This window comes from Oncorhynchus masou, unplaced genomic scaffold (genome assembly GCF_036934945.1).
Source record: "Oncorhynchus masou masou isolate Uvic2021 unplaced genomic scaffold, UVic_Omas_1.1 unplaced_scaffold_2052, whole genome shotgun sequence".
NCBI lineage: Eukaryota > Metazoa > Chordata > Actinopteri > Salmoniformes > Salmonidae > Oncorhynchus > Oncorhynchus masou.
Window position 1 is genome coordinate 5,947 of NW_027008540.1, and position 19,803 is coordinate 25,749.

At 43.2% G+C, this 19,803-nt stretch overlaps 1 protein-coding gene across 1 annotated transcript in view; it reads left to right on the top strand.

Annotated features, from left to right (window-relative positions):
• Positions 1-3,281: 3,281 nt before the first annotated feature.
• The window catches only part of LOC135532830 (adhesion G protein-coupled receptor B3-like), a gene marked incomplete at its 3' end in the record, with an annotated part of 53,653 nt that continues 37,131 nt past the window's right edge, over positions 3,282-19,803 (top strand). The window contains exon 1 of the mRNA XM_064960262.1: positions 3,282-5,637. Coding sequence (XP_064816334.1) covers positions 5,508-5,637 — 130 coding nt within the window. The remainder of the gene's footprint in view (positions 5,638-19,803) is intronic.

The window sequence follows — 19,803 nt, forward strand, 5'->3', positions numbered from 1 at the left end:
GTCCCCTTTTAAAGGTTACCCTTATCTAGTAACCATGTCCTGGTCTGTCCCCTTTTAAAGGTTACCAGTATCTAGTAGCCATGTCCTGGTCTGTCCACTTTTAAAGGTTACCCTTATCTAGTAACCATGTTCTGGTCTGTCCCCTTTTAAAGGTTACCAGTATCTAGTAACCATGTCCTCGTCTGTCCCCTTTTAAAGGTAACCAGTATCTCGTAGCCATGTCCTGGTCTGTCCCCTTTTAAAGGTTACCAGTATCTAGTAGCTAGTAACCATGTCCTGGTCTGTCCCCTTTTAAAGGTTACCAGTATCTATTATCTAGTAACCATGTCCTGGTCTGTCCCCTTTTAAAGGTTACCAGTATCCAGTATCTAGTAACCATGTCCTGGTCTGTCCCCTTTTAAAGGTTACCCTTATCTAGTAACCATGTCCTGGTCTGTCCCCTTTTAAAGGTTACCAGTATCTAGTAACCATGTCCTGGTCTGTCCCCTTTTAAAGGTTACCCTTATCTAGTAACCATGTCCTGGTCTGTCCCCTTTTAAAGGTTACCAGTATCTAGTAACCATGTCCTGGTCTGTCCCCTTTTAAAGGTTACCAGTATCCAGTATCTAGTAACCATGTCCTGGTCTGTCCCCTTTTAAAGGTTACCCTTATCTAGTAACCATGTCCTGGTCTGTCCCCTTTTAAAGGTTACCAGTATCCAGTATCTAGTAACCATGTCCTGGTCTGTCCCCTTTTAAAGGTTACCCGTATCTAGTAATCATGTCCTGGTCTGTCACCTTTTAAAAGGTTACCCTTACCTAGTAACCATGTCCTGGTCTGTCCCCTTTTAAAGCTTACCAGTATCTAGTAACCATGTCCTCGTCTGTCCCCTTTTAAAGGTAACCAGTATCTCGTAGCCATGTCCTGGTCTGTCCCCTTTTAAAGGGTACCAGTATCTAGTAGCTAGTAACCATGTCCTGGTCTGTCCCCTTTTAAAGGTAACCAGTATCCAGTATCTAGTAACCATGTCCTGGTCTGTCCCCTTTTAAAGGTTACCAGTATCCAGTATCTAGTAACCATGTCCTGGTCTGTCCCCTTTTAAAGGTTACCCGTATCTAGTAATCATGTCCTGGTCTGTCCCCTTTTAAAGGTTACCCTTATCTAGTAACCATGTCCTGGTCTGTCCCCTTTTAAAGGTTACCCGTATCTAGTAATCATGTCCTGGTCTGTCCCTTTTTAAAGGTTACCCTTATCTAGTAACCATGTCCTGGTCTGTCCCCTTTTAAAGGTTACCAGTATCTAGTAACCATGTCCTCGTCTGTCCCCTTTTAAAGGTAACCAGTATCTCGTAGCCATGTCCTGGTCTGTCCCCTTTTAAAGGGTACCAGTATCTAGTAGCTAGTAACCATGTCCTGGTCTGTCCCCTTTTAAAGGTAACCAGTATCTAGTAGCTAGTAACCATGTCCTGGTGTAGCCTAGTGGTTAGAGCGTTGGACTAGTAGCCATGTCCTGGTGTAGCCGAGTGGTTAGAGCGTTGGACTAGTAGCCATGTCCTGGTGTAACCTAGTGGTTAGAGCGTTGGACTAGTAGCCATGTCCTGGTGTAGCCTAGTGGTTAGAGTGTTGGACTAGTAGCCATGTCCTGGTGTAACCTAGTGGTTAGAGCGTTGGACTAGTAGCCACGTCCTGGTGTAGCCTAGTGGTTAGAGCGTTGGACTAGTAGCCATGTCCTGGTGTAGCCTAGTGGTTAGAGCGTTGGACTAGTAACCATGTCCTGGTGTAGCCTAGTGGTTAGAGCGTTGGGCTAGTAACTAGAAGTTTGCAAGATCGAATTCCAGAGCTGACAAGGTAAAAATGTGTCGTTCTTCCTCTGAACAAGGCAGTTAACCCACTGTTCCTTGGCCAGGTAACCCATTGTTCTTAGGCCAGTTAACCCACTGTTCCTAGGCCAGTTAACCCACTGTTCCTAGGCTGTCATTGTAAATAAGAATTTGTTCTTAACTGAATTGCCTTGTTAAATAAAGGTAAAATTAAACATTTTAAAAAAGGTGTCACAACACCAGCTCGAAGTCCGTAACAAAAAGGGAGACAACGTGTGAATAAATAATAACAAAAATAGATTTATTGACTGAAGTAACATAAATACAATTAACAATGGTGTAATCAGCAGTGTAAGTGAGTGGCTGTGTGAAAAAATGTGATAATGAGGGGTGTTGAAAGGTGCCAAAGCAAGCAAACAAAACAGAGACAAAAATGCCAAACCAGACTCTATCAGTGTGTCTGCATGGAGAGAGTCCCCTCAATGAATGAGGAAGAGGTGTATTTATCCTGGGACACACCCAAGCCCAGGTGTGTCCTGACGACCCTCCCAGCCCCGCCCACCGACATCCTAATATGGAAAACAAGAGCAAAGAGAAAGAATACGGCAGACAGAGTGGGAGGGGCGTCACAAAGGGTACCAGAATCTAGTAGCTTGTAGCCATGTCCTGGTCTGTCCCCTTTTAAAGGTTACCAGTATCTAGTAACCATGTCCTGGTCTGTCCCCTTTTAAAGGTTACCAGTATCTAGTAACCATGTTCTGGTCTGTCCCCTTTTAAAGGTTACCAGTATCTAGTAACCATGTCCTGGTCTGTCCCCTTTTAAAGGTTACCAGTATCTAGTAACCATGTTCTGGTCTGTCCCCTTTTAAAGGTTACCAGTATCTAGTAGCCATGTCCTGGTCTGTCCCCTTTTAAAGGTTACCAGTATCTAGTAACCATGTCCTGGTCTGTCCCCTTTTAAAGGTTACCAGTATCTAGTAACCATGTCCTGGTCTGTCCCCTTTTAAAGGTTACCAGTATCTAGTAACCATGTCCTGGTCTGTCCCCTTTTAAAGGGTACCAGAATCTAGTAACCATGTCCTGGTCTGTCCCCTTTTAAAGGGTACCAGTATCTTGTAACCATGTCCTGGTCTGTCCCCTTTTAAAGGGTACCAGAATCTAGTAACCATGTCCTGGTCTGTCCCCTTTTAAAGGGTACCAGAATCTAGTAACCATGTCCTGGTCTGTCCCCTTTTAAAGGGTACCAGAATCTAGTAGCTAGTAGCCATGTCCTGGTCTGTCCCCTTTTAAAGGGTACCAGAATCTAGTAACCATGTCCTGGTCTGTCCCCTTTTAAAGGGTACCAGAATCTAGTAACCATGTCCTGGTCTGTCCCCTTTTAAAGGGTACCAGAATCTAGTAACCATGTCCTGGTCTGTCCCCTTTTAAAGGGTACCAGAATCTAGTAGCTAGTAGCCATGTCCTGGTCTGTCCCCTTTTAAAGGGTACCAGAATCTAGTAACCATGTCCTGGTCTGTCCCCTTTTAAAGGGTACCAGAATCTAGTAGCTAGTAGCCATGTCCTGGTCTGTCCCCTTTTAAAGGGTACCAGAATCTAGTAGCTTGTAGCCATGTCCTGGTCTGTCCCCTTTTAAAGGGTACCAGAATCTAGTAGATAGTAGCCATGTCCTGGTCTGTCCCCTTTTAAAGGGTACCAGAATCTAGTAACCATGTCCTGGTCTGTCCCCTTTTAAAGGGTACCAGAATCTAGTAGCTAGTAGCCATGTCCTGGTCTGTCCCCTTTTAAAGGGTACCAGAATCTAGTAGCTTGTAGCCATGTCCTGGTCTGTCCCCTTTTAAAGGGTACCAGAATCTAGTAGCTTGTAGCCATGTCCTGGTCTGTCCCCTTTTAAAGGGTACCAGAATCTAGTAGCTTGTAGCCATGTCCTGGTCTGTCCCCTTTTAAAGGGTACCAGAATCTAGTAGCTTGTAGCCATGTCCTGGTCTGTCCCCTTTTAAAGGGTACCAGAATCTAGTAGCTAGTAACCATGTCCTGGTCTGTGGTGAGATGTCTGATGAGTGGAAGATTAACATTTTTAGATTGTTGTGGTTCATGTTGGACAAGTAAAATCAGTCAAAGTAAACGCTCTGTTAGAAATGAAGTCTTCACATAACCCTACGACATTGTGTTTGCTTCTATCCCTCACATAACGCCTCTACGATTTACACAGCCCTGTTTTACCCACCAACCTCCCTCTCTCCCAGGAGACAGCTCCAAGAGCAACGCTGGTATAACACTACCGACTAATGCTGTGTACATGTAATGGCAGCACTGATGTTGCAGTAATAAGATAACTGTGAAGTTTCTCGCCTCTCTTCCCACGTCTAGTTCTTTGTCCCAAATGGCACTGTATTTCCTAGTGCCCTATGGGCCCTGGTCAAGCAGACTACAGTATATAGGACATGTGGGGGACATTTGAGATGTGGTTTTGACCTATGTAACGGCTGCACTGATACGGACTAGATGTTGTCCTCATCTCTCACTAGTTAACTGTACTGTTGTCCTCATCTTTCACTAGTTAACTGTACTGTTGTCCTCATCTCTCACTAGTTAACTGTACTGTTGTCCTCATCTCTCACTAGTTAACTGTACTGTTGTCCTCATCTCTCACAAGTTAACTGTACTGTTGTCCTCATCTCTCACTAGTTATCTGTAATGTTGTCGTCTCTCACTAGTTAACTGTACTGTTGTCCTCATCTCTCACTAGTTAACTGTACTGTTGTCCTCATCTCTCACTAGTTAACTGTACTGTTGTCCTCATCTCTCACTAGTTAACTGTACTGTTGTCCTCATCTCTCACTAGTTATCTGTAATGTTGTCGTCTCTCACTAGTTAACTGTACTGTTGTCCTCATCTCTCACTAGTTAACTGTACTGTTGTCCTCATCTCTCACTAGTTAACTGTACTGTTGTCCTCATCTCTCACTAGTTAACTGTACTGTTGTCCTCATCTCTCACTAGTTAACTGTACTGTTGTCCTCAGCTCTCACTGGATAACTGTAATGTTGTCCTCATCTCTAACTAGTTAACTGTAATGTTGTCCTCATCTCTCACTAGTTAACTGTACTGTTGTCCTCATCTCTCACTAGATAACTGTAATGTTGTCCTCATCCCTAACTAGTTAACTGTAATGTTGTCCTCATCTCTCACTAGTTAACTGTAATGTTGTCCTCATCTCTCACTAGTTAACTGTACTGTTGTCCTCATCTCTCACTAGTTATCTGTAATGTTGTCCTGACCTCTCACTAGTTAACTGTAATGTTGTCCTCATCTCTAACTAGTTAACTGTACTGTTGTCGTCTCTCACTAGTTAACTGTAATGTTGTCCTCATCTCTAACTAGTTAACTGTAATGTTGTCCTCATCTCTCACTAGTTAACTATAATGTTGTCCTCATCTCTCACTAGTTAACTGTACTGTTGTCCTCATCTCTCACTAGTTATCTGTAATGTTGTCTTCACCTCTCACTAGTTAACTGTAATGTTGTCCTGACCTCTCACTAGTTAACTGTAATGTTGTCCTCATCTCTCACTAGTTAATTGTACTGTTGTCCTCATCTCTCACTAGTTAACTGTACTGGTGTCCTCATCTCTCACTAGTTAACTGTAATGTTGTCCTGACCTCTCACTAGTTAACTGTAATGTTGTCCTGACCTCTCACTTGTTAACTGTAATGTTGTTGTCGTCTCTCCAGATCTATCCAGGTGCAGTGGAGCTGATGCAGGTCATCGAGGAATTCATCCACATCGTTGGCCTGGGCATGAAGGATTTCCACAACGCCTATCTGATGACTGGGAACTTGGGTAAGAACCACAGACAGATCTATTCTCACAGCCCACAGGCCTGGGATGGGAGTCCCACAGCCTTATTTTTCTCCACAACCCAGCCACCCAGCTGGGTGAAAGTAACAATTATCAAATCGATATTCAACGATCAATCGTCCATGTGTGAATAAACAAAATGTTTCTGCTGCTGACTCCCCATGTCAATTCCCCCTCCATCCATCAGTAATCTGGGATAAATTATGCGTGGAAGGGAGGGGAGGAGAAGGAGGGAGGGGAGGAAGGAAGGAAGGAAGGAGGGGATGGAGGCTTAGCCTAACAAACAACCACTAATCAATATGGTTATTTAAAACCTAGCTTGTGATTAACTCCTAAGAAAACACTCACATCCGACGTTCCAATATCAACCATGTCTTCAGTGGGTAGAAACTGTGGTCAGGGTGAGTCAACCATAGAATGAACCTCAAGTCTCTAGGTCCAGTATTCCAAAAGAACCCCCCTATCACAGTTTGAGGTCCAGTATTCCAATAGGACCCTCCTAACACAGATCTAGGTCCAGTATTCCAATAGAACCCTCCTAACACAGATTGAGGTCCAGTATTCCAATAGAACCCTCCTAACACAGATCTAGGTCCAGTATTCCAATAGAAACCGTGTGGATAGAACCCTCCTAACACAGATCTAGGTCCAGTATTCCAATAGAAACCGTGTGGATAGAACCCTCCTAACACAGATCTAGGTCCAGTATTCCAATAGAAACCGTGTGGATAGAACCCTCCTAACGCAGATCTAGGTCCAGTATTCCAATAGAACCCTCCTAACACAGATCTAGGTCCAGTATTCCAATAGGACCCTCCTAACACAGATCTAGGTCCAGTATTCCAATGGTACCTTCCTAACACAGATCTAGGTCCAGTATTCCAATAGAAACCGTGTGGATTGAACCCTCCTAACACAGATTGAGGTCCAGTATTCCAATAGAAACCGTGTTGATAGAACCCTCCAAACACAGATCTAGGTCCAGTATTCCAATAGGAACCGCTTGGATTGAACCCTCCTAACACAGATTGAGGTCCAGTATTCCAATAGAAACCGTGTGGATAGAACCCTCCTAACACAGATCTAGGTCCAGTATTCCAATAGAACCCTCCTAACACAGATTGAGGTCCAGTATTCCAATAGAACCCTCCTAACACAGATCTAGGTCCAGTATTCCAATAGAACCCTCCTAACACAGATTGAGGTCCAGTATTCCAATAGAACCCTCCTAACACAGATTGAGGTCCAGTATTCCAATAGAACCCTCCTAACACAGATTGAGGTCCAGTATTCCAATAGAAACCGTGTGGATAGAACCCTCCTAACACAGATCTAGGTCCAGTATTCCAATAGAACCCTCCTAACACAGATTGAGGTCCAGTATTCCAATAGAACCCTCCTAACACAGATCTAGGTCCAGTATTCCAATAGAAACCGTGTGGATAGAACCCTCCTAACACAGATCTAGGTCCAGTATTCCAATAGAAACCGTGTGGATAGAACCCTCCTAACACAGATCTAGGTACAGTATTCCAATAGAAACCGTGTGGATAGAACCCTCCTAACACAGATCTAGGTCCAGTATTCCAATAGAACCCTCCTAACACAGATTGAGGTCCAGCATTCCAATAGAACCCTCCTAGCACAGATCTAGGTCCAGTATTCCAATAGAAACCGTGTGGATAGAACCCTCCTAACACAGATCTAGGTCCAGTATTCCAATAGAAACTGTGTGGATAGAACCCTCCTAACACAGATCTAGGTCCAGTATTCCAATAGAAACCGTGTGGATAGAACCCTCCTAACACAGATCTAGGTCCAGTATTCCAATAGAAACCGTGTGGATAGAACCCTCCTAGCACAGATCTAGGTCCAGTATTCCAATAGAAACCGTGTGGATAGAACCCTCCTAACACAGATCTAGGTCCAGTATTCCAATAGAAGCCGTGTGGATAGAACCCTCCTAACACAGATCTAGGTCCAGTATTCCAATAGAAACCGTGTGGATAGAACCCTCCTAACACAGATCTAGGTCCAGTATTCCAATAGAAACTGTGTGGATAGTACTGCTGCACACAGCACTGTCAGATCTCAGAGGGAAGTTGGAATTGAGATTCTCAGCATATTTGGATGCTATTGGTTGTAATGGCATCCCATTCATTTTGTAACCTATATATTTTGTATTTCTGTGGAGTTGTTTAAAGAAACTGTGATTATTTCAGCAGCAGGATATAAACAAATGCACAATACAAAACATCTCCATTGGCGTTCCTCAGATACCTCTCAACATACCACACTTGATAAAACCTTGATGGGTTCTCATGTTTTAAATCGAGTCATCGTAAACACACAGCACTTCCGTCAACCAAAGCCAAGGTCACATATAATTACACATACCTGTAGATCCTAATGATACTCATGCTAGAAGGACTGTGTCCCAAATCGCAACCTATTCCCTACCCTATTCCTTACATACTGCACTACTTTTGACTAGAGCCCCATGAGCCCTGTTCAAAAGTAGTGCACAATTTAGAGAATAGGGTGCCATTTGGGACGCATGCACTTGAAACGTGAAGAAAAAGGTGGCCCTAGAAAGTCCGGATGAATCATAACCTCACCAGAGACTCTTTGTGATGAGAGAAAATGGTCTCTTAATTATGGTTCCTCCTAAGTGTGTCTCAGATGACCTTCAGCGTGTCCTGAGTGGCACCCTATTCCCTGTGTAGTGCACTACTTTTTTACCAGGGCCCATAGGGTATCCCATTGGGCTCTGGTCAAATGTAGTAACTTGTATAGACTATAGGCTGCCATTTGGGACACAGTCTTATGTGGAAGAAGCATTTATACACACTGGAGCAAACAAGCATTCCTTTAAAATCTCACCCACTTTTATGCTACTGTTATCTTAAATAAGTCTTACCCTGACAGAAACAGAAAGACATTCGTATCACAGAGTCTATCCCTGACATAAATACTTTCTCTTCACATAATGTTGTAAAAGCTGAAAGAACAAACTGTCTGTTACATGAATAGACCGATGGATTTCACTTTCAGTGTCTTCTGGTTAAAATAACACTGAGTTGCTAATCGATACTGACGCAGATAGAATGAACATATAGCCATCTCTGACTGTTGTTAACATAGGAGACGTCAGGGATATTACAGTCATCTCCTTCACTCTGCTTCCAAGTGGAAGAAAACCAACAGTCGTTTTGATTTACATCTTCTGCCATACATTTTACCAGGACCACAAAGTACACCTAAAAGAGGAAACTAACTAACGCCTATGTTTTGGTCCTGACCACTGTCCTTGGTCCTGACCGCTGTCCTCGGTCTTGACCGCTGTCCTCGGTCCTGACCGCTGTCCTCGGTCGTGACCTCTGTCCTCGGTCCTGACCGCTGTCCTCGGTCCTGACCGCAGGCTGCAGTGCGACCACAATACACTACACACACATACATACACATACACACACAGAGAGAGAGAGAGAGAGAGAGAGAGAGAGAGAGAGAGAGAGAGAGAGAGAGAGAGAGAGAGAGAGAGAGAGAGAGAGAGAGAGAGAGAGAGAGAGAGAGAGAGAGAGAGAGAGAGAGAGAGAGAGAGAGAGAGAGAGAGAGAGAGAGAGAGAGAGAGAGAGAGAGAGAGAGAGAGAGAGAGAGAGAGAGAGAGAGAGAGAGAGAGAGAGAGAGAGAGAGAGAGAGAGAGAGAGAGAGAGAGAGAGAGAGAGAGAGAGACAGAGAGACAGACAGACAGACAGACAGACAGACAGACAGACAGACAGACAGACAGACAGACAGACAGACAGACAGACAGACAGACAGACAGACAGACAGACAGACAGACAGACAGACAGAATAAGAGAGTGACACACACTACACAGATTGCTTACATCTTGTTGAATAATGTAGCAGCAGTCTCAGTGGTATTTCATTTCCCAGTCAACCACAAACCTACACTACCTCCCTGTCTGGAAGGAAGAATAGAACTATGATCATTATTTATTCATGCAAATTAAAACACTTCTGTATTGCGGCGGTTTAGGCACATCTTGTGGAGACATTCATCCAGAGCTGTGTACAAATACTATTTGAAACCATTTCAAACACTTTTGCTGGGCTTGATTGAACTCATCTGTTGCAATGGAGCCAGTACAATAGTCAAACGAGTACAAACCCCGCCCATTTGGCTGTCCAGACCAGCTTAGCAAACGCTGTTTTTACTTGGAAGATTTCAAAAAGTATTTAAACCCAGGTGTGAATGATTCTTTACCGGACTTTACAATGTGACTAACATATAACCCCATTATTACACTGTAGACACACCCACTGGGAACAGACATCATTTACAATGTGACTAACATATAACCCCATTATTACACTGTAGACACACCCACTGGGAACAGATGTCATTTACAATGTGACTAACATATAACCCCATTATTACACTGTAGACACACCCACTGGGAACAGACATCATTTACAATGTGACTAACATATAACCCCATTATTACACTGTAGACACCCACTGGGAACAGACATCATTTACAATGTGACTAACATATAACCCCATTATTACACTGTAGACACACCCACTGGGAACAGACATCATTTACAATGTGACTAACATATAACCCCATTATTACACTGTAGACACACCCACTGGGAACAGACATCATTTACAATGTGACTAACATATAACCCCATTATTACACTGTAGACACACCCACTGGGAACAGACATCATTTACAATGTGACTAACATATAACCCCATTATTACACTGTAGACACACCCACTGGGAACAGACTTCATTTACAATGTGACTAACATATAACCCCATTATTACACTGTAGACACACCCACTGGGAACAGACTTCATTTACAATGTGACTAACATATAACCCCATTATTACACTGTAGACACACCCACTGGGAACAGACTTCATTTACAATGTGACTAACATATAACCCCATTATTACACTGTAGACACACCCACTGGGAACAGACTTCATTTACAATGTGACTAACATATAACCCCATTATTACACTGTAGACACACCCACTGGGAACAGACATCATTTACAATGTGACTAACATATATCCCCATTATTACACTGTAGACACACCCACTGGGAACAGACATCATTTACAATGTGACTAACATATAACCCCATTATTACACTGTAGACACACCCACTGGGAACAGATATCATTTACAATGTGACTAACATATAACCCCATTATTACACTGTAGACACACCCACTGGGAACAGACATCATTTACAATGTGACTAACATATAACCCCATTATTACACTGTAGACACACCCACTGGGAACAAACATCATTTACAATGTGACTAACATATAACCCCATTATTACACTGTAGACACACCCACTGGGAACAGACATCATTTACAATGTGACTAACATATAACCCCATTATTACGCTGTAGACACACCCACTGGGAACAGACATCATTTACAATGTGACTAACATATAACCCCATTATTACACTGTAGACACACCCACTGGGAACAGACATCATTTACAATGTGACTAACATATAACCCCATTATTACACTGTAGACACACCCACTGGGAACAGACATCATTTACAATGTGACTAACATATAACCCCATTATTACACTGTAGACACACCCACTGGGAACAGACGTCATTTACAATGTGACTAACATATAACCCCATTATTACACTGTAGACACACCCACTGGGAACAGACATCATTTACAATGTGACTAACATATAACCCCATTATTACACTGTAGACACACCCACTGGGAACAGACATCATTTACAATGTGACTAACATATAACCCCATTATTACACTGTAGACACACCCACTGGGAACAGACATCATTTACAATGTGACTAACATATAACCCCATTATTACACTGTAGACACACCCACTGGGAACAGACATCATTTACAATGTGACTAACATATAACCCCATTATTACACTGTAGACACACCCACTGGGAACAGACATCATTTACAATGTGACTAACATATAACCCCATTATTACACTGTAGACACACCCACTGGGAACAGACATCATTTACAATGTGACTAACATATAACCCCATTATTACACTGTAGACACACCCACTGGGAACAGACATCATTTACAATGTGACTAACATATAACCCCATTATTACACTGTAGACACACCCACTGGGAACAGACATCATTTACAATGTGACTAACATATAACCCCATTATTACACTGTAGACACACCCACTGGGAACAGATGTCATTTACAATGTGACTAACATATAACCCCATTATTACACTGTAGACACACCCACTGGGAACAGACATCATTTACAATGTGACTAACATATAACCCCATTATTACACTGTAGACACACCCACTGGGAACAGACATCATTTACAATGTGACTAACATATAACCCCATTATTACACTGTAGACACACCCACTGGGAACAGACGCTATTTCAACGTCTAGTTTTGATTTACATTTGGGTGAGTTTTCAACTAAACTTGAATTCAATGTGGAATCAACAAAACATTTTTCCATGTCCTTGGTTTTAAGTTAAAAGTTTGGTGAAAAAAGTAGTCAGTTTAGATACTGGTCTAATTATGTACTTGGGAGATACAGAACATATTCCCCACAAATGATGCAACGTAGCATTCATTAAGAGACCATTATAACACATTATAATCTTCTCTCCACTAGGTGAATTAAGTTAATGGACACGTCCAAAGAGGGTTGAAATGCCTCTAGCTGCATACCAAATAGTACACTTTCCCTTTATAGAGCTCTGGTCATAAGAAGTGCACTATATAATGAATTGGGGGCCATTTGGGATGCAGGCTATACTAATGGCAGGCATTAGCCTATTTTCTTATTGGGTTGCAGGCTATGCTAATGAAAGGTATTAGTCTCTTCTCTGATTGGGATGCAGGCTACACTAATGGCAGGCATCAGCCCATTCTCTAATTTTGATGCAGGCTATACTAATGGCAGGCATTAGCCTATTCTCTAATTTTGATGCAGGCTATACTAATGGCAGGCATTAGCCTATTTTCTTATTGGGTTGCAGGCTATGCTAATGAAAGGTATTAGCCTCTTCTCTGATTGGGAAGCAGGCTATGCTAATGTAAGGCATTAGCCTCTTCTCTGATTGGGATGCAGGCTATGCTAATGTTAGGCATTAGCCTCTTCTCTGATTGGGAAGCAGGCTATGCTAATGTAAGGCATTAGCCTCTTCTCTGATTGGGATGCAGGCTATGCTAATGTTAGGCATTAGCCTCTTCTCTGATTGGGATGCAGGCTATGCTAATGGAAGGCATTAGCCTCTTCTCTGATTAAGGATGCAGGCTATGCTAATGGAGGCATTAGCCTCTTCTCTGATTGGGATGCAGGCTATGCTAATGGAAGGCATTAGCCTCTTCTCTGATTAAGGATGCAGGCTATGCTAATGGAGGCATTAGCCTCTTCTCTGATTGGGACGTAGGCTATGCTAATGATGGCATTAGCCTCTTCTCTGATTAAGGATGCAGGCTATGCTAATGGAAGACATTAGGCTCTTCTCTGATTGGGATGCAGACTATGCTAATGGGGGCATTCTCCTCTTCTCTGATTGGGATGCAGACTATGCTAATGGAAGGCATTAGCCTCTTCTCTGATTGGAACGCAGGCTATGCTAATGAAGGCATTAGCCTCTTCTCTGATTGGAACGCAGGCTATGCTAATGGAAGGCATTGGCCTCTTCTCTGATTGGGATGCAGACTATGCTAATGGAAGGCATTAGCCTCTTCTCTGATTGGAACGCAGGCTATGCTAATGGAGGCATTCTCCTCTTCTCTGATTGGAACGCAGGCTATGCTAATGAAGGCATTAGCCTCTTCTCTGATTGGAACGCAGGCTATGCTAATGAAGGCATTAGCCTCTTCTCTGATTGGAACGCAGGCTATGCTAATGAAGGCATTAGCCTCTTCTCTGATTGGAACGCAGGCTATGCTAATGAAGGCATTAGCCTCTTCTCTGATTGGAACGCAGGCTATGCTAATGAAGGCATTAGCCTCTTCTCTGATTGGAACGCAGGCTATGCTAATGAAGGCATTAGCCTCTTCTCTGATTGGAACGCAGGCTATGCTAATGGAAGGCATTGGCCTCTTCTCTGATTGGAACGCAGGCTATGCTAATGGAAGGCATTAGCCTCTTCTCTGATTGGAACGCAGGCTATGCTAATGGAAGGCATTAGCCTCTACTCTGATTGGAACGCAGGCTATGCTAATGAAAGCATTAGCCTCTTCTCTGGAACCCATTCAGGATTTATAGAAGGGTATTTTGTGCTGTTCTTGTCAGTTATTTTACACAGTCTAATTTGGCAGGAATATATAACTAACTCCATTTTCAATTCATAAGCATTTTTACATTTATGATAACATGTATAAGCATCTATTAGGGCTTATTCATGAATGCTGTTATAAAATAGAATAGTCTCCCTCTGCCACATTGTGAAGATATTAGTAAATATACGATTGGTCAAATTGAAAAGCACTCCAGCCACCACACCCACAAGCCAAATAATCTCATCAACTGTTTCAGTCGAGTCACAAAATATTCTTCTACCTGAGTCCTGGTGAAACAGCAACCAAATAAAACCAACAAGAAATATTGATTTGGACAACGCTCTGTCTTGGCACCAACATTATATTTATTGGAGTGAATCACAACACAGCAGCTTGTTGTTGGCTAGTTCACTTTGATTAAAGAAATGAAAAGTATTCTGCCTGCCAAACGGCACCCTATACAGTGCACTTCTTTTGGCCAGAGCCCTATGGGGCCCTGGTCAATAGTTGTGCACTACATAAGGAATAGGGTGCCTTTTGGGACGTAGCCATAGTGTTGCTGATACACTGCCGGTGTTAGCCAAGTGGTGAGCCAAGCAAGCATGAATCTGGCTGGATAAGGTATAGCTGCATCATTTCAGATGTAATTTATAGCAGCCTCCTGACTCAGGGATAAATACTCTGCTGTCACCACACACCCATCCTCTGCCCTCTCCCTCTTTTAGTCAAATAACCTTGATTGCAAAAAGCTCTCAACTTCACTGGGTAGATTTCCTTTCCCTCACAATCCAACTGAACATGTGCTGCATCTGTGACTTGAGATGTGTAAAACAAGAACATCTTACCAGAAGCACATCTTACCAGAAACACATCTTACCAGAAGCACAATACTTTGATGCAGAACAATTATTGTCAAGAATGATGATGTGGAAGTTAACATAGTGGATTCACTGACTCTTGTCTTCTACCTTTATGTCACCAGATGACAATGTATCTATGGTATTCACCTACAGATGTAGGATCTTAATGTCCTACCTTTATTTAACTAGGCAAGTCAGTTAAGAAAAATTCTTATTTTAAATGACGGCCTAGGGTTAACTGCCTGTTCAGGGGCAGAACGACAGATTTGTACCTTGTCAGCTCGGGGGTTTGGACTTGCAACCTTCCGGTTACTAGCCCAACACTCTAACCACTTGGCTACCCTGCCGCCCGATTGCAGGAAGTGCATTGTGATTTACATACATTTACTGTCAACCCACACTGACACACATGTATTATCACGTTTCAGGTAAGATCCAAATGCAGACTGTTGAAGTAACAATGTTTATTACAGCCACAGGGGCAGACAAACGACAGGTCAAGGCAAACAGAGAACACAGGTATAAATACACAGTGGATAATGGGGAAGATGGGGGGGGTGGAGACCATCACAAAGACAGGTGAAACAGATTAGGGCCTGACAGTTATATTAACAGTATCACACTTTTTATGTATCTTACCTTTGGCCAGCGAATTGCTTAACACCAGTGACATTATGGACTAAACATTCAAATCTTGTTGCTGCGGGATTATTTTGTTGTGACAATACTGGACAAATGAAGATCCTACATCTGTATGATGGTGCACAGTGGTTTGTGTGGATCCATTTGGTAGACAGGAGAGTTTTCTCAAAGACAATATTCAATTAAGTTCATTTATTAGTCTTTTCTCAGAAGCATTCTGGAGACCAAGATGATTGCTTTATTTCTTCCTGCCTGGTGTGTAGAGCCCTGTCTATCTAGACTATTACTGGGTAACTTCATGAAAGGGCCTTTTCTTCTGCTCCCCTGCTGTGACTCACAATGGGACCAAGTCTAAAGCTGCCACGGCACCACGGTGTGTGTGTGTGTCTCTCAATGCGACCTGTGACTAATACTGTCACCCCATTGTGGCTTCACTCAGCATCTGGTGCTCTGAACCGCCACTCTCTGTGACTGGCATGTCCCATGGTGCTCTGTGATTCCATGCCTGCTGTCGCTCTGATGATACTGCTGACACACAGACACATACTCACACATTCTCTCTCTCTCTCTCTCTCTCTCTCTCTCTCTCTCGCTCTCCTCCCTTCCACACTGTCACACACTAACACACTCCTACAGTCCGTGGAGTTTTGCCAAACTTCCAATTACATTAGAGAGACAAGGAACAATGGTGCTCTGCAGGCTTAGCCCCATCTTCCCCAGACTGTAGAACCACCATGATGTAGTACCATCAGACTGTAGAACCATCAGACTGTAGTACCATCAGACTGTAGTACCATCAGACTGTAGAACCATCAGACTGTAGTACCATCAGACTGTAGTACCATCAGACTGTAGTACCATCAGACTGTAGAACCATCAGACTGTAGAACCATCAGACTGTAGTACCATCAGACTGTAGTACCATCAGACTGTAGTACCATCAGACTGTAGAACCATCAGACTGTAGTACCATCAGACTGTAGAACCATCAGACTGTAGAACCATCAGACTGTAGAACCATCAGACTGTAGAACCATCAGACTGTAGAACCATCAGACTGTAGAACCATCAGACTGTAGTACCATCAGACTGTAGAACCATCAGACTGTAGAACCATCAGACTGTAGAACCATCAGACTGTAGAACCATCAGACTGTAGTACCATCAGACTGTAGAACCATCAGACTGTAGAACCATCAGACTGTAGTACCATCAGACTGTAGTACCATCAGACTGTAGTACCATCAGACTGTAGTACCATCAGACTGTAGTACCATCAGACTGTAGTACCATCAGACTGTAGTACCATCAGACTGTAGAACCATCAGACTGTAGAACCATCAGACTGTAGAACCACCATCATGTAGTACCATCAGACTGTAGTACCATCAGACTGTAGTACCATCAGACTGTAGAACCATCAGACTGTAGAACCACCAGACTGTAGTACCATCAGACTGTAGTACCATCAGACTGTAGAACCATCAGACTGTAGTACCATCAGACTGTAGAACCATCAGACTGAAGGACCACCATGATGTAGTACCATCAGACTGTAGAACCATCAGACTGTAGTACCATCAGACTGTAGTACCATCAGACTGTAGTACCATCAGACTGTAGTACCATCAGACTGTAGTACCATCAGACTGTAGAACTACCATGATGTAGTACCATCAGACTGAAGAACCACCATGATGTAGTACCATCAGACTGAAGAACCACCATGCTGTAGTACCATCAGACTGTAGAACCACCATGCTGTAGTACCATCAGACTGTAGAATCACCATTATGTAGTACCATCATACTGTAGAACCACCATGATGTAGTACCATCAGACTGAAGAACCACCATGATGTAGTACCATCAGACTGTAGTACCATCAGACTGTAGAACCACCATGATGTAGTACCATCAGACTGTAGAACCACCATGATGTAGTACCATCAGACTGAAGAACCACCATGATGTAGTACCATCAGACTGTAGTACCATCAGACTGTAGAACCACCATGAATTAGTACCATCAGACTCTAGAACCACCATGATGTAGTACCATCAGACTGTAGAACCACCATGCTGTAGTACCATCAGACTATAGAACCACCTTGATGTAGTACCATCAGACTGAAGGACCACCATGATGTAGTACCATCAGACTGTAGTACCACCATGATGTAGTACCATCAGACTGTAGTACCATCAGACTGTAGAACCACCATGATGTAGTACCATCAGACTGTAGAACCACCATGATGTAGTACCATCAGACTGTAGTACCATCAGAGTGTAGAACCACCATTATGTAGTACAATCAGACTGTAGAATCACCATGATGTAGTACCATCAGGCTGTAGTACCATCAGACTGTAGAACCACCATGCTGTAGTACCATCAGACTGTAGAACCACCATGATGTAGTACCATCAGACTGTAGTACCCTCAGACTGTAGAACCATCAGACTGTAGAACCACCATGATGTAGTACCATCAGACTGTAGTACCATCAGACTGTAGTACCATCAGACTGTAGAACCACCATGATGTAGTACCATCAGACTGTAGAACCACCATGATGTAGTACCATCAGACTGTAGAACCAACATGCTGTGGTACCATCAGACTGTACAATCACCATGATGTAGTACCATCAGACTGTAGAACCACCATGATGTAGTACCATCAGTCTGTAGAACCACCATGATGTAGTACCATCAGACTGTAGAACCACCATGATGTAGTACCATCAGACTGTCGAATCACCATGATGTAGTACCATCAGACTGTAGTACCATCAGACTGTAGTACCATCAGACTGTAGAACCACCATGATATAGTACCATCAGACTGTAGAACCACCATGATGTAGTACCATCAGACTGTAGAACCACCATGATGTAGTACCATCAGACTGAAGGACCACCATGATGTAGTACCATCAGACTGTAGTACCATCAGACTGTAGTACCATCAGACTGTAGTACCATCAGACTGTAGAACCACCATGATATAGTACCATCAGACTGTAGAACCACCATGCTGTAGTACCATCAGACTGTAGAACCACCATGATGTAGTACCATCAGACTGAAGGACCACCATGATGTAGTACCATCAGTCTGAAGGACCACCATGATGTAGTACCATCAGACTGTAGTACCATCAGACTGTAGTACCATCAGACTGTAGTGCCATCAGACTGTAGTACCATCAGACTGTAGAACCACCATTATGTAGTACCATCAGACTGTAGAACCACCATGATGTAGTACCATCAGACTGTAGTACCATCAGAGTGTAGAACCACCATTATGTAGTACAATCAGACTGTAGAATCACCATGATGTAGTACCATCAGGCTGTAGTACCATCAGACTGTAGAACCACCATTATGTAGTACCATCAGACTGTAGAACCACCATGATGTAGTACCATCAGACTGTAGTACCATCAGACTGTAGTACCATCAGACTGTAGTACCATCAGACTGTAGTACCATCAGACTGTAGAACCACCATGATGTAGTACCATCAGACTGTAGAACCACCATGATGTAGTATCATCAGACTGTCGAATCACCATGATGTAGTACCATCAGACTGTAGTACCATCAGACTGTAGTACCATCAGACTGTAGAACCACCATGATATAGTACCATCAGACTGTAGAACCACCATGATGTAGTACCATCAGACTGTAGAACCACCATGATGTAGTACCATCAGACTGAAGGACCACCATGATGTAGTACCATCAGACTGTAGTACCATCAGACTGTAGTACCATCAGACTGTAGTACCATCAGACTGTAGAACCACCATGATATAGTACCATCAGACTGTAGAACCACCATGCTGTAGTACCATCAGACTGTAGAACCACCATGATGTAGTACCATCAGACTGAAGGACCACCATGATGTAGTACCATCAGTCTGAAGGACCACCATGATGTAGTACCATCAGACTGTAGTACCATCAGACTGTAGTACCATCAGACTGTAGTGCCATCAGACTGTAGTACCATCAGACTGTAGAACCACCATTATGTAGTACCATCAGACTGTAGAACCACCATGATGTAGTACCATCAGACTGTAGTACCATCAGACTGTAGTACCATCAGACTGTAGTACCATCAGACTGTAGTACCATCAGACTGTAGAACCACCATGATGTAGTACCATCAGACTGTAGAACCACCATGATGTAGTATCATCAGACTGTCGAATCACCATGATGTAGTACCATCAGACTGTAGTACCATCAGACTGTAGTACCATCAGACTGTAGAACC